At 41.4% G+C, this 16,226-nt stretch overlaps 1 protein-coding gene across 2 annotated transcripts in view; it reads right to left on the reverse strand.

Moving 5' to 3' along the window:
• LOC311062593 (protein EFR3 homolog B) overlaps window positions 1-9,624 on the reverse strand; it is a 45,791-nt gene extending 36,167 nt beyond the window's left edge. Inside the window, exons 1-2 of one of the 2 annotated variants that reach the window (XM_084081739.1) lie at window positions 9,451-9,624; window positions 8,214-8,364 (exon numbers count right to left, since the gene is read on the reverse strand). In XM_084081739.1, coding sequence (XP_083937865.1) covers window positions 8,214-8,220 — 7 coding nt within the window. In that variant the 5' untranslated portion in view covers window positions 8,221-8,364; window positions 9,451-9,624. Of the gene's footprint in view, window positions 1-6,698; window positions 6,820-8,213; window positions 8,365-9,450 lie in introns of those variants that run through there. The other variant, XM_084081738.1, reaches the window with a different exon arrangement.
• Window positions 9,625-16,226: the final 6,602 nt, after the last annotated feature.

Consider the following 16,226-nt stretch of genomic DNA (forward strand, 5'->3'; position numbering starts at 1 on the left):
CACACACACACACACACACACACACACACACACACACACACACACACACACACACACACACACACACACACACACACACACACACACACACACACACACACACACACACACCCCTACCTGTGCAGACTGCCTGTATTATGCTCCTAGTGATAAATAAAGGCACTGAATATTATGAATAAAAGGAGAAAAGGAGATAAAGAAAAGCAGAGAGGCTGATATTTTTTTTAACAGCCAAAGAGGGTAACTTGTGATTTGTAGACTGAATGGCAAGTGCGCTCAGAGCATTGATACTCACATACCTACATGTGCTACTGGACAGAGGCAATCAATGGGACTACAAAATGTCACTGTGCAATAAATAACGGGTATGGCACATTAGAACAGCCCACCTATACGAACAGATGAAAAACAACCGGTGTGACATGACTGTTAGGAGAGAGCAAGAGGATGCTAAAGTCATTTAAACTAGAATGACAAACGCTCCAACTGATAGATTGTCCTGTCTGTCAATGGTGTGCAGGGAATACCAGCCTACAAAAACATTGCATAAAAAAGGTGCCATGAATTTACTCCATCCGTCTTGTTCGCATGGAATCAGGCAGCCAAACAAATGCACATTACACTTATAGTGAGCGTTCCAGTGGGTATGACAAGAATGTCTACATTATTCCCACATCTATAGGCCGCGTGGGATCCAAAACACAAGTCTGTTCAGATCCAGCGTGGGTGGCGACTACCACACTGTCACTGATATATAGTTCCACCTGTCAACAAATCTTCATGATGCAAGGCCGATCCGCTGTGCTATGAATCACTGTCAGACAGGCTCCCATATTGGGTGTGAAGGACCCAGGACCATAGCTCAATTGCAGTGGAAAGCATGACTGAACTTCATCTGGCAACATGCAGCATACGCATGTTGAGTCACTACTACAGTAAGTATGAACACAGGCTCTTCCCATCAACAATCCACTAGCACAAAGCAGCTCACAGGCTAACTTTTGCATTAAATCAGAGCTATTCAATTAACAAGCTGTTGACAAATACCTATTCTGTCAGAACCCTTAGTAATATTCTTGACCATGGAGCGCAGTAAACAAATTCAGCAGTGTATATTTGCCAATACCCACCTCCACTTCCAAGGAGAGCATCCAAGCTTTTATTGCATACAGCATATGGGCTCCTTTATCAAAACGTACGCAAATACACGCAACTGAAATTGTAGTACTGCTTGAATCCTGCAGATCACTGAATGAAGTACGAAAACACAAGAGCTACTGTATAAGCTTTCCAGAACAGCACGGATCGTCACTATCACACATGTAGGTGTACCATAACACCCAGTCTGAGTGGAGCACACCATGCACAAACACGCTGAGATCCAAGCACACGCTAAACAGCAATTTGAGCAAGTAAAAAAAAAAGAAAGTGTACCTAAATTAAGCAATCCACCATCACCGAAAATATACATGTCCAAAATAAAAGCCTGCTCTTCATAACACTGCAATTCAGCAGGGCGGTAATCTCCTCATGAGAGACCAAGTCACAATATGTGGCAACATGAGAGAGAGACGTTCCCCTCAGTCTGTCACAGGACAGAAGAAAATGCAAACCATCTATAGAATGTAGGGAAACTCGCTCTACAACAGATGCCTCACATTGCTTTATAAAATGGCCAAGACAGACACCAGAAACCCAACCACACATATATACACAACAGGCACACCCACACAGAGTGAAATAATTGTCATTCTTACCGTACATCGGTCCTGATGTTGAATTGTCTGATTATAGACGCCTGCAGCCTCACTGATGAAGACACTCATACAGATGCATGCGCCACTGATCCAAGAGGGGCACTGAGAATTTCTCAAACACACACTGCCTACTCTGGGTTTGAAAGCCTGCACATGTGCAAGCTAAAAGCCACGCAAACACATGTCGTGATTGGTGCAGAGGCTGGCTTGACGCGATGAGCTACATACACACATGCGCACGCGGATGCAAGGACGCGCAAAGTGTGACGTGATGACCTTGGCTTCTCCCCCGTGTGCGTTCTGCAATAGCGCTCCTTCTCAAGATTGTAGCGCTGTTTCACACAGAGATGCAGGCGCGCAAAATCCTCCCCCGGATCAAAGACAGAGAGGCAGAGAACCCGTGCACCAGAGTGGTAGAGAGGGACAAACCCTCCCTCCCACCCACGCAATCTTCCTCTCTCTCCATCTCTCCATCTCCCCGCCCCCTGCCTGCATCACACTTTCCCTCCTCAGTCTTTCCATGCCTCGTGTTTCTCTATCCGTCCATTCACCAACGCCCCCCATTCCCTCCTATTAATCATCATTATTTCTCTGGCTTTACAGGTTTACCCCTGATTTATACTTGGTTGTGCGCCAGAGTCACGCACTGAAAATAGCAGATCTACAAGCTCACAATGTGTCACATATTATGAGCTTGTAGAGATATTTACAGTGCAGGACATGATGCGCAACCAAGTATAAATCAGGCATTATAGTTTTATGTATGGTCTGATTTGTGTTTCCTCTGTATTCATTTAGCAGTGATGCACCACCACAGCAAGGACATTTGCCATGACTGTAAACATAAACATCGTAATTTAGCCTTAATGTTATCTATAACTTAACTACAGTAAGGGTAGTCCAGGTGTTGAATTAAGGATTTCTTCAAAGTACAGAGGAAACACTACTGATAGAAATATTAATACAAATAAATTTGAGTTGCACAGAAGCAGCAGTACTATAATCATAAATCTGTGTATGTACTGTCCATACTCTGGGCATCCAGGTGACGCAGGGGTAAAGTACCTGCTCACCACCGCAGCGGCTGGCGGCTGCGGCTCAAATCCTCCGCAGTGCCTCCAGCTTGGCATGGCGCTCCAACGAACACAATTGGCCGTGTTCGTGGGTGGGCAGGACCAACTCCTACAGGTTGGTCAGGGCGTCTGTTTACCAGGGTTTAGAACTGAAAGGAATAGCGTGTTTCTCTGTATGCTTTATGTCCTCCCGGTGAAACTCGTCACCATCAGGTGAAAAGAAGCGGCTGGCAACTTCATGTGTATCAGAGGGGACACAGGGTTGTCTACTCTACACCCTCCCACATGACCAACTGTATGGATTGATAGGGACTACAGGTGATGGGAAAACTGGGAATTAGCATAACAACTAAATTGGGAGAAAAAGGGGGAAACATGTAAACATATTTTCTTTTCTTTTATTGTACATACTGTAGACCTAAAACTTTCAATAATAAATCTCTACTCCCGAGATGCCCCCTTTTCTACACAAACCTTCAACCTACCATCCTACTATCCTATCCTACTATCCTACTATCCTACTATAATTCTAGTAACCTCTGTAGTGGTGGTGAAGACACCCGGTTCTCCTCACTGGCTGGACCAATTGCTCTGATTTTGCACACAGCCATTGACCATTACCATCTGAACACAACTGTGAAGCCCGTTTTTCAATTTCATCAAATCTCAGCTTCTTATTAGCGTTTTTCTGTCAAACACTGTCGCCATGGTTACGGGGCTGCCCAGCTATGGGACGAACTGCCTCCCGGGTTGCCAGATCATGTGCGCATATCCCCCCACGGCTGCGCTGCGCCGACCGGGTATGGTCTAGTACCTTTAATTTACATTAAAAAAACGGGGGCGTTTTTTTCATGCGAATAATACGTTTTTTTTAAAAACCTTATAAAGTCAATGCAAGCTTCCACATCAATTTCGGGGAGCAAAAAAAGCGTATTTTATTTATTCGGACCGAAAAGAGTCAGAATTTTGCGTATATTCGCATAGTCGCCGGTGTGTAATGACCTTAAGAAATCACAAACAAACCACTGCATCCTTCCCCTTCTGTCTTAAGTACTAACAACCAGTACAAACAAAAGCTGACTTTCTAACACACTGATAAGTAACAGAATACAAGCACACCATTCCCGATGAAGCTGGGCGATTTGACATACTATTCATGCGTGTGCCGCAAAAGCTGTGGGAGTAGTGCAGCAAACCTTTGGGGTTTCTACTATACTATATAATGCTGAGCAAGAAGAATATTGTGGTTGCCTATTGTGGTTGCCTAACAGTGTTATTAGGCAATAGTTATAGTTATGGCTGATAGTAATCTACAGGCAATTTTGTAATTGGATTATGGGTACAGCTCGTGCCATTGCCCACCAGAGCATTTGAACGGAGCGGAGCGGCGCGGGACAGCGCGGTCCAAGCCACTCCAGTCGGGGCCTCACACCACATGTTTGAGACAGACACAAATAAATCCTCAACCTCAACATTAACCTGGGGATTAATCATTAACCCACAGGATTTAATATTGTCCGTCTTATTAAAAAAGACAATGCCTAGCAATAAAAAGGAAACTTGGATGGTGTGTTTTGCATCATAGTTTCTGTCCATCTAGGCTCTCTACACTGATGGGGACGCATTTGTGATATAAAATAAGTGTTTCAGACATGCAGCAAAATAAAAAAAAATTGGGGGGGGGGGCTGCTGAGTGGATGGGCCTGAGCAGAGCGAGCCATGTGCAAATCAAGGTGAGCGGCGTAGCGGGGGGGGGGGGGGAGCGGAACAGGGGGGGAATCAACATAAGCGGATAGCGAGCGTGACAATAGACCCCTGGAGCGTGGAGCAGCATTTCCCCCTGCTCAGCTCTGCTCACATGCTCTGGTCCCCACCCACCAAGTGTATATCAGGATCTGTTTGAATAAGATTGTAAGAAACCATCATGGAAAAGGTGTGTTGCATTAGATGCCAGCATCAAACTAGGTTTTTCAATGAGCCATAGCCTCCCAGCTTTAATTTCATCAGAGGTTAGGCTCAGAGATGTTAAGCTACTTCATGACATGATTAGTGGAAACTTGTTCTCAGACAGCCTAGCGAAATGCAATATTTGAAACTGAGAGCTACTGCTGGTCTCTAGGCTGCAGCCTGGTACACACAGTCTCAGCAAACAAACTGTAGCCTATTCATCCACTAATAGGCCATTGTGCACCATTGCTGTTGCTTCAGTCAACTCTTTTCTGTTCACTTTAACAGTACCAAACTGTTTTGTAAATCACATGGCCATCTCAGATTCCTCAACTCTGGCTCCCTTTCACCCACACTAAATTCTTTCTGCTATTCTACATAAAATGTCCACAGATTTTTCACAGATTAAGAAACAGATTTTGAAATAATGGGGATCATGGGGCCCAAGGTATTCTTTCATAGTGTCATTTAATTTCACACCCCTATCCTCACAGATTGAACGATAACATGAACGATAACAAGACAGGCTGCACCAAAACAATAGCTCCCAGGCCTAGATTCTTCCTCACGTTGCAGTGGAAAGAGTCAGAGACTTAGGCGTACGGTACACATCACTGATGATCTTAAATGGGATACACCCACCACTAATGTGATGAAAAAGGCTCAGCAGTGCCTGTACGGTCTCTGCCGCCTGAAAAGAAACTAAAAGCATCCTCAGATTGTTCTACAACGGCACCATTGAGAGCTTCGTGTTACCGTCTGGTATGGGAACTGTACCGCCCTCGAACAGAAAGCCCTACAGAGGAGGGTGGTGCAGACGGCCCTTGGGCGATCTACTGTGGCTATACTTGAACTGCCACCTAATGTTTACATTGACATGCCTGATATATGCTGCCAAATGATGTCTCATCTTCGACAGACTATATGCACAAAGATCTATGTTCTATATCTGCTGCAATTCTATTGATACACCCCTGTATGTATCTGTTACTACATCTGCTGCTATTTTAAAGTTATAACTGCCTCATTCCATTGGCATTTGCTCTAAAAATGCACCTTATGCTAGCATGTACCATATATTTTACATTGTCACTTCTTCTAACCATGCAACGTATGTATGTATGTATGTATGTATGTATGTATGTATGTATGTATGTATGTATGTATGTATGTATGTATGTATGTATGTATGTATGCATGCATGTTATACTACAATAGGACAATTTCATATCAGGAATATTTTAGAATGTGTGTGACCTGTTTTCTCTGTTCTTTCCTTCCATCTCTATTCCTCTTCCCTTTCCTGAAAACTACAGTAGATATTTTGTGCCAAGTCTGCTAACACAAGATACTAGAGCTGGACGGCACATACTACAGTAGTGCAGTAACAAAGCAAATACAAATGTGCGTCAACCAACCTACATGAATCAAAATGTACATTCAGGGGGCAAGGCATACATATATACAGTATCATCACATAATATTTATCAATGGGCGTGAAAATTCACTCAACAGGAGAAAAAACAACACATAATTAAAACCAGTTTGTTGCACCACTGACCCAGATGATTTGAGCTGTTAGGCTACAGACGCTTTTAAATCACATACACTCCATTGACCTAATGGCCTTGGGACAAGCCAAATCCATCTTATGGAGACAAGGCAGTTCGAAAGCACACAAGATCTTCAGAGGAATATGAACACCCAAATCTCTATTCTACTTACAAAAATGACAAGCCATCTATTAGATAATTTTACATCTGAGATAAGAGAGAGGAAAGAGAACACAAATGCTCAGAATTAAACATTATTATATGTTCATATGGATCAGAACCATACACAAACACACACAGAGAGAGAGAGAGACAGCGAGAGAGAAACATCAGTGAGAGTCAGCAGCGGTGGTAGCGATGGAACCTACCCTTGCCAACACGATGATCTAGGAGGGTACGGCAGTCCAGTGCCAGGCGGCGAGAGGCTGGGATGTCAGGCGCAGGCAGGGGCATGGCAGGCACACACACGCTCTCAAACATACACCAACCCTCTCATACAGAAAGTTTCCCACACGTATTTCAAAATACATACACAGTCACTTGGACTAGACTACGACTAGAAAAAGACAAATTTGTCTATCAGTGAGGCTATTGTATTATGCTATACACAAAGTAATCAAAGTAGACCTTCACACGGCTGCACTTCTGCAGACAAGAAAGCCCATTAAGAAGTGAGACTGACAAGATCTTCTGCCAGCCGGACAGATGCAATTTCACAAATGCATTACAAATGACCCACTCTGCACCTCTCCCTCACTCACTTGCATACAGTACATTCTGCACGATAGGGTTTGGCTGTAACAACACATTCTACACAACTACAAATAGACACACATGCTGGTCGTCCTCTGTCCAGCGAAACGAAGTCAAACTTGCGGGAGGAAAGAAACTCACACAAGCACAAACTCACACACAAACTCTGCTGCCCCTGCTGAAGACCAACTCCGAAGGCTGGGTGAGCTGCATTAACTAAGAGATTAGCGATTACCCCTTCTATAGCAGCTCTGCTCTCTCTGTCCCTCTTGCTCATTAATAAACATCTCACTAACACAATGGACCTCACTATCCACCCTCCCTCTTGCTGGGAGAAGGAGAGAGGGGGGGCACGAGAGAAACAGAGGGAGAGCGGGCAAATGACTAAAGGGAATTGAGTGGCAGCCATGCAGCCACTTGGCCAACGGTTCAAGGAGTTCAGTAACCAATGGACGCCAACACAGGCAAAACATCTGGACAATCATTTCTGTATGTTGTCGTTGACCCAACACGCACACACAAAAGTAGATAATGTGAATGCATTATCTCTCACACACAAACTCAGAAATGTTGTCAGAAAAGCTTTGAATACATATTAGAGTACGCTGCTCTCTTATATAATATTTAGGGCGGACTGGTAATCAGAGGGTCACCGCTTCGCCTCCCGACCCGAAGTGTCCCTGAACAAGACACTTAACCCCCAACTACCCCACCCCACTCCGAGCGCTGATCATAACCATCCGAGCAGCCATCAGCTGGGTGAAGCTGAAAACTGAATTTCCCCAGAGGGACTAATAAGATAATTGAATAAAACCTTCCCTCATCGGGAATACTTCATTATGCATTTTGATTAGGCGGCTCAGATTCTCCGCTATACCTCAGCAGTGCTGCTGAAAAACCCAAGTAAATAAAAAATAGCACCTCGCAACACGAGGCATTGTGAGCTTGTAGATCTGCTATTTTCACAATGTTTGCCTCTTTCTGGTCTTTTTGGTACACATTTTTTTTGTACATTTTTCACTGCCCCCCCCCCCCCCCCCCCAAAAAAAAAACACTGATCTATATGAAGTGGTGGCAGGTGCATGATGGTAGTGATAATGGTTATTCAGACAATGTTTACTATAACAGACCTGACATGTTGAATGGTGGTCACAAGGTGGTGGTGTTGTTCACTCTTCTTCAGTAAAGGCTGGGTGCTGGCTGAGAGCTGCTGCTCAGCCCCAAACTGGCTCTCCTCCTGGCGGACTCACAATGAGGAAACCAGCAGGATAGCCACTGGGCCTGTGGAACATCCCGGGTAGAACTCAGTGAGCTACAGTGGTGTAGAGTAACTAAGTACATTTACTCATGTACTGTACTTAAGTACAATGTTAAGGTATTTTTTTTTTACTTCTAATCCACTACATCTCAGAGGCAAATATTGTACTTGTTACTCCACTACAATTATTTGAAAACTTTAGTTACTAGTTACTTTGTATATTTTGATTATTATTATTTATGTATGATTTATTATTACAAAATATACATTATTAACATTACATAATTATATTTTGGCCATTTGAAAATAGCCGATGTGCTATTTTTTTTAAATACATTTTATACATTTAAAAACGTGTGGAATGGGACATTCTGCATAATGAGTACTTTCTACTTTTGGCACTTAAAGTACATTTTGATACCAATACTTTTGTACTTTTTTTACTCAAGTACATTTATAAATGTACTTGAGTAAAAAAAGTACAAGTAAAAGTCCGGGATTCTATAGAATCCCGGACTTTTACTTGTATCAGAGAATCAGAAATCAGCTTTATTGTCACGTCACAGGTTTGCAGAAGCAAAGAAGTGGTGCGAAACCAGAGTATGTCTACATAGCAGTATTGATACTTTTACTTAAGTAAAACATGCGAGTACTTTTTCCACCACTGGTGAGCTAACATGCTACTCAGATCCTAGTCAACGTTAGATCATTATTAAATTCCCTAAGGACATGCGTGACCCTGAAGTCAGTCGTGGGTGAAATTACATTTCAACAAATGGCCATAACTAAGAAGCAAAAAGATCATTTTAAATGTTCTAATTTAACGTTTTAACGCATCATGGGGGAATCTAAAGCCAGCAGTGCTCAGTTGGTATCGTTAACGTAAACAGTAAACACATTCCTGGTATCTAAACATTTACTGGGTTTTCATAACGGCTTTTCAGACACAGTTCTAAACATTGTCTGTGTGGAATATGTACATTTGATAACAAATATAAAGCCTATAGTGCCATCCATGGGAGCACTATAGGCTAATTCTAGCTAACTGTGTTAGCCAGCTGACAGAAGCAGAGTAGTGTTAGTGAGTTATATCTACATATTATACTCACCAGAGATTTAAAGTAAAAAGCCCATCATAATGTAGCACAACGACAGGAGGCTATAGTTCCATTCATTCATTCAAATTCCAGGTTACAGGGTGGCAGGTGTTGTCACTTGACTCAATTAAGCTATTGCTAAAGGCTATAGGTGTTGTTGCTAACTACCACTATAAATAGCTTTATTGCTGCTGAAATGCAGCCCACATTCACACAGCATGACATGACATGCAGCGGTGGAAACTGGAAAGTAACTGAGTACATTTACTCAAGTACTGTACTCAAGTACAATTTTGAGGTACTTTTACTTTACTGGAGTATTTCCAATTTTCTGTGCTTTTACTGACTACTCCCCTTTCTGTATTCTCAGAGGCAAATATTGTACTTTTAATTACTCCACTACAATTATTTGAAAACTGTAGATTTTGATTATTATTAGAAAAAAATACACATTAACCACTTCAGCCCTATATACATTTCGGACATTTGAAAATAGCCAATCTACAAGCCCACAATGCTTTGAGATGCATTGTGAGATTCTATTTTCAAAAGATTTTTATACTTTTGAAAACTTGTGAAATGGGAAATGTTTTCATAACGAGTACTTTCTACTTTTGGTACTTTAAGCACATTTTGATACCAATACTTTTACTTTTACTCGAGTACATTTTTTATTCCGGACTTTTACTTGTAACAGAGTATTTCTACATTGCAGTATTGATACTTTTACTTAAGTAAAACATTTGAGTACCTTTCCCACCACTGCTATCTACCACTATAAATAGGTTTATCACTGAAATGCAGCCCACAGTCACACAGCATGCACTGGAGAGAAGCAACGCAAGTTGGTGGCCAATGTGTGGGAAGCCTGGTGATGACTCAAGGTTAGTCACTGTGTGGCCACCATCAACTCACAACAATTAACATCCACCATGTTCAACCTTGATATATATAAACTTTTACCATAATAGATCATATATATATATATATATATATATATATATATATATATATATATATATATATATATATATATATATATATATATATATATATATATATATATATACGTATATATATATATATATATATACGTATAGATATAGATATAGATATAGATATATAGATATAGGTATAGATATAGATATTTTTGTGTGTGTGTGTGTGTGTGTGTGTGTGTGTGTGTGTGTGTGTGTGTGTGTGTGTGTGTGTGCGCGCGCGCACACACACACACACACGCATGTGTGGATAGATAAAAAGACAGACAGACAGACAGACAGACAGACAGACAAAAGAAACAGTATTAGAACAATGACTGTCAGTCAGACAGACAGTACTGTACAAATAATGGTGGGCTTTATGCTTCTTGACAGTTTTACTGCAGCTTAAAGGCCCAACATAACATAAATCAGAGAAAACAAGAGAGTATCCTGCATGTGGTTGAATGAGAACCTAGGGAAGGGCGTGGGACACAAACCATACAGTAATGGGGATAATTGAGAGTTGAGAGGTGTTGTTGGGTTAACCTGTTGTGTTTTACAATAATAGTTAGACCTTGGTCAGGGTAGGTTTAGGCCACCCTAACCCTACCCTGACCTATAGCTCTATAGCTTAGGCAAATTAAATATAATCATAAACAACTCGAAAATAACACACATTGGTGTAGTTTGAATGAAGAAATGTTTTCAGGTTTGTTTGTTTGTTTAGGAGGTCATTTATTCATTATGCCAATTCCCAAATTCCCCATACACTAATGTTTAATGTTATTGCTCTTTATCCATACTGGCTCACCTCACAGTGAAGAGCCTCCACCAGGAGGACATATCACCTCCGTCTTACTCATCATCCCATTCAACACCCACTGCTGACAGTCGCCTCCCCAGCCTGTAGGTGCAGCGACAAAGATTGCCTTCCCCGTCCCGGCTTCCCTTCTGTGAATATGGCCAACTGTGTTTTTCTATGGATGCTCAGCCAAGCCGGAGGCACCATGGAGGATTCACACCCGTAGTCACCACAACGGTGACCAGGTACAGTACTTAACTTTGTGCCACCCGAGTTTTCCAGTATTCCTTATTAACATGTAGCATTTTACTTGTAGAACATTTTAATTGTAAAAAATCATGGACAATTCAGATGACATGTTTGAAACATCCCTTTTGTTTGAGGTATTTAGCAAGGTGCTTCTTCTCATTATATTCCGTAGCATGCTGCTCAGCCAGTTTCTGCCTTGTCTATTAACCCAGCTTAGCCATCATGAACCCTGAGAGTCTATTATGTTGTAGTATTTTTGTCCCTGTCACACCTTTCACTGTACAACCCACAACCACTAAGCCCACAGTAGACAGCTGTGGATGCACCGGTGTGCACTGTTACATTGTCAATTACTGTTACATTGTCAGAAATGCTGGTAATTGACTGATTTATTTGAATGTGTGACTTAGAAGTCCTTGGTTGCAGTACCAAAAATACATTTATTTAGTTTTAGCATGTTTATTACATATTTATATCATGTGTAATGCATAGTGGATGGTGGAGTGAAGAAAGTAAAATATAACCATGCATAATATCCCTTCGCCCTTACTGTGTGGGCTTACAGTACAGTACTTACAGTACATATTCAAATGCTTGTCTGTTTGAGTATGTGTACGTGTGTGTGGAATATTTGTGTGCGCCTCTGCCAACAACAATGTGCATATGTTCACTGCCCCTCCCTCAACCTTTCCCCATAAACATACACACAAAAAGTACTATTGATAACAAAGAGTGTCAGAAATATGCTTAAAGTAGCACTTCACCCATGTTGAACCTCATATTTTTATAATTAGTCCTTAGTAATGCTCATTATAAGATGGTACAGTTTTTGTCTATTCACTCTGTGTTTCAGAGATGGGCTGTGGACAGTTCAGAAACCTGCCTACCAATGACATCATTGATTGGGATTCCAAGCTAATAGAAACTACAGTGAAAAAAGTGCATGCTGAATTAGAAGCCATTGATTGATCTTGCATGAATAAAAATAATAATTTTAAACCTTGTTTGAAATGACCAAACCTACCTACCATTGATGTCATTGGTAGGCAGGTTTCTGAACTGTCCACAGCCAGCCTTTAAAACACTACATTATGTAGACAAAAGAGTAGTTTTTCTTTTTTTAAAGATGTTTTTGGGCTTTTCTGCCTTTATTTATAGATATAGTAGAGATGGACAGGCAACAGGTAGAGAGAGATGGGGAGAGACATGCAGTAAATATCATCGGGAACGGGACTCGAACCTGCGATGCACTGTCAGGCTACTTTGGAGCCTAGGTGCCTGCCCAAAAGAGTAGAGTTTTAATAACAAGCATTAGTGAGGAGGACCAATTATATGAAAATGGGAGTTCATTTAATATATATTATTATTTTTGCTTACCAAAAATAGCAAATCTAGAAGCTCTTGTAGGTTATATGTTTTCGGCGACTCTGTCATGCCACAAAGTATAAATCAGGCAATAAAGCTTTTATTCTGACTCAATTAGTGAGATTAATATGATATAGCCTGGTGCTGTTTTGCCAGTAGTGATTGTGTCAGAGGCTTGTGTGGGAATCAGCTGATTAGTGCACACAGCCAAAGCATTTAGTCTTAATACTAATTAGCTTCTGGGGTTTTGCCTGTAAGGGAATTGCTAATAATAGTTTGAATGTGTACACTCAAGCAAATACTCACAAATTAGCTGAATACTAATTGATTAAATACCTCATGCAGAGATGAACTTCCAAGACAATGATTATTCTAAGATGGTGTACAGGACATTATACTATTCTTATTATTAAATAATTATAATAATAACAATAATAATTATTGTTATTTTATAACTATTATTATTCACAGGATAGAGCCACACAATAATTTGACATCTCATTAAAGTTATTGTGACTTTCAATATTATGATATCAGTTACAGTACCACTAACTGAGAGAGTAATCTTTGTGGATATACTGTAAACAACAGGAATAGTCGAGTCCACACACCATCATATGAGACAGATGGGTACTCATTAGGTCAGTCTTAGGGGCTTTGTGAGTTGCCTGTTCTGTGTTCACAATAATTGTGAACACAGAACAGGCAACTCACAAAGCCCCTAAGACTAATTATTAGTCTCAGAGGCTTTAGCCAGCTTACACCCACCAGGACCACAACCTGGCTGCCATCAGTCCACTACATCCTTCCGTCTCCATCATTATCTATCTCTTCAGATTTAGATTCACCGTATCTGTTGTTCCTACACACTTTTCTCTTGGTTGCTTCTCTGTTGGGGTTGTTATAAAAAACCTCTGTGGTACTTCATTCTTCCACTGACAATGTATTGTAAAGCGATCAGCGTGTTCAGGTTCCCGGTACCCAGCAATGGTTGAGTTATTGTGTGGTTGAAATAGGCTCTAGTCTCTCCCTCCCTCCCCCCTCATTCTCTCTCTATCCATCCCTTTCCCTCCTTTCTTCCCTCTTTCCCCTCCCTTTTCCATTCTTTCCCCTCTCCTTTTCTGTCTCTTTGTCATCGGGGATCTCCATATTGGCATGTGACATCATTCACAAACAGAAGCCAATGTCTAATATGTCAATTTGCACTGAAATGGCAGGGTCATCCATACTGTACAGTATATTATAGGCATAATCTGGGCATACATGGTTGACTCCATATATGTAAAGGAAGTACTCGCACATCCACTTCTTTTGGATGCAGGTGCTTTGGACAGTGAAAACTGAAGCAAACATGAAAAAATATTCTCATGAACAAAAAGACCTTCATCAAGAGTGTCTTACAGCAATGATACACCCCTTCATGTTCACAGGTGTGAGACAATCACACTCCTCTGTACTGTATATGGTGCTTTTATGCTCCCACATAGACCAGCCTGCATGGGCATTTCATTAAATATATGACATGGGTAGTGGTACTTCTCCCAGCATGGGAATGAGAAAAAACATATTATTACATTGGGCACACGACTCCATATATGGGCATGTTGTGCAATATAAAATCACCACCACCACCAACATTCTAGTTGTGTCATTGACAAACAGCATACTGTATGACTAAATCACAGTCGTTTATGTCTTTATTGAGAAGCATTTTTATTGCTTACTTAATTACTTACTAGACTGGTGCCCGTTGAGCACCAGTCTACTCGGGAACGATGCAAGTTGGGAATGCGTGCCCCACCCGGTTATGCAATACCTGTTGTACCCCTGTCAGATTACCCGTTGTACCCATCTGTCTGTCTGTCTGTCTGTCTGTGTCCCTTTTATGCCCATATATGGAGATTTCTGTATCTGTCTCTCTGTGTCCCTTTTATGCCCATGTATGAAGTTCCATGTCAGGCATGCCCAAATATGGAGTCCAGGATTCGATGGCACCAGTACTATGACGTCATATTGATGACATCATGACATCCGGTATACTCCATATATGGGGATTTGTGGTTTTATCGATATTTTTGGAGATCGGCTGATCTGACCAACTTCTCACTTGACGCATCACTCCCTCGGTTTCCTCTGTGATGTGTGAGTGTGTGCCGTGTTGAAGTCAGTCGGACCCATATACGGGCAGTCAGGCATGCTCATAAATGGACTGATCCATGTATGGGCATGCCTTATGGGCATAGAGGTCGGATCAGTGGTTCTGGGCAACTGGATCGCCATATGGGCATATCACTCAGATCGGTGGTTCTGGACAACCACCTATCTGACCGACTCAATGGCGGGCACGCTCAGTCGTCGGCGCCGCACATGCCGAGTTTGAAGTCAGTCGGTCAGACGGTTCTTGAGATGCATACAGAGATTTCGCGTGTGTCCTACTATGCTGAAGTTAGAGACTTGTCTGCAGGGTGGGTTTTGTCTTGTAGCCAATACATTTGAGACTTGAAGGGAAACTTTGCAGACTCTAAATTCCAGTGTTGTGTGAGGAGATCAATAATGTAGTAACAAAATACCATATGTCTTCTACATATTTCTCCATGAAATGTTGACATCGTAAAACGATGACATCAAATGCATCGTTTTGCATCATTGGGCATATACGTGTGTACGCCAAGATTACATGGAACGACGTGACTCAAGACTTACTTGACTTGAGACTTGCTTTGACAAACTTGAGGTTTGACTTGGACGAGACTTGAGACTTGATTGTTCTTGTCTCAAATGACTTGACTTGGACTTGTCTTGAATGACTCAGACTTGATTTGGACTTGTGTCAAATGACTAAGATTTGGACGTGCACCAAAAGACTTAAAAACAGCTCTGCCTTTAAGGCACAATGGCAATGGTTGCTGACTAAGTAATCCTCTTTGAATCACTCTTGAAGCTTTGCTCTGTACCAATCCCCTGACTCTATGCTGGTGGTGAGCCATAGCCCTGCCAAAGCAACCTGATACATATTTCCTGGATTTTTCTATGTTTTTGTTTTGTTTTATTTTTGTTTTATTTTTCATAATTGTTGGACACATAACTTTTCTATTGTGGATTATATTTTCTTTACTTTATTTTTTATCTTGTTTTCAAGTACAAAGAAACAAGCAAAAGGGGATTATGGGGAGGTTAAGAGTACCCAGCTTGAGTATCTGCTATGGCAATTTACCTTTCGACAAGTGAGGACGGGACATACAGTGTGCAAGTCAATGCAGGTCAGTTTTGTAGTTAAGTATCGGTGTGTACAATCGGGAGAAATATAAATGACGAAGTCTGAGTAATCTGCATATAGTTCTGACATTGTAGTTATAAACAATTCATTATTCATTGTAGGAAATCAGTGTTTG

The sequence above is a fragment of the Gymnoscopelus microlampas genome, assembly GCF_963454915.1.
Source record: "Gymnoscopelus microlampas genome assembly, chromosome: 16".
Lineage (NCBI taxonomy): Eukaryota > Metazoa > Chordata > Actinopteri > Myctophiformes > Myctophidae > Gymnoscopelus > Gymnoscopelus microlampas.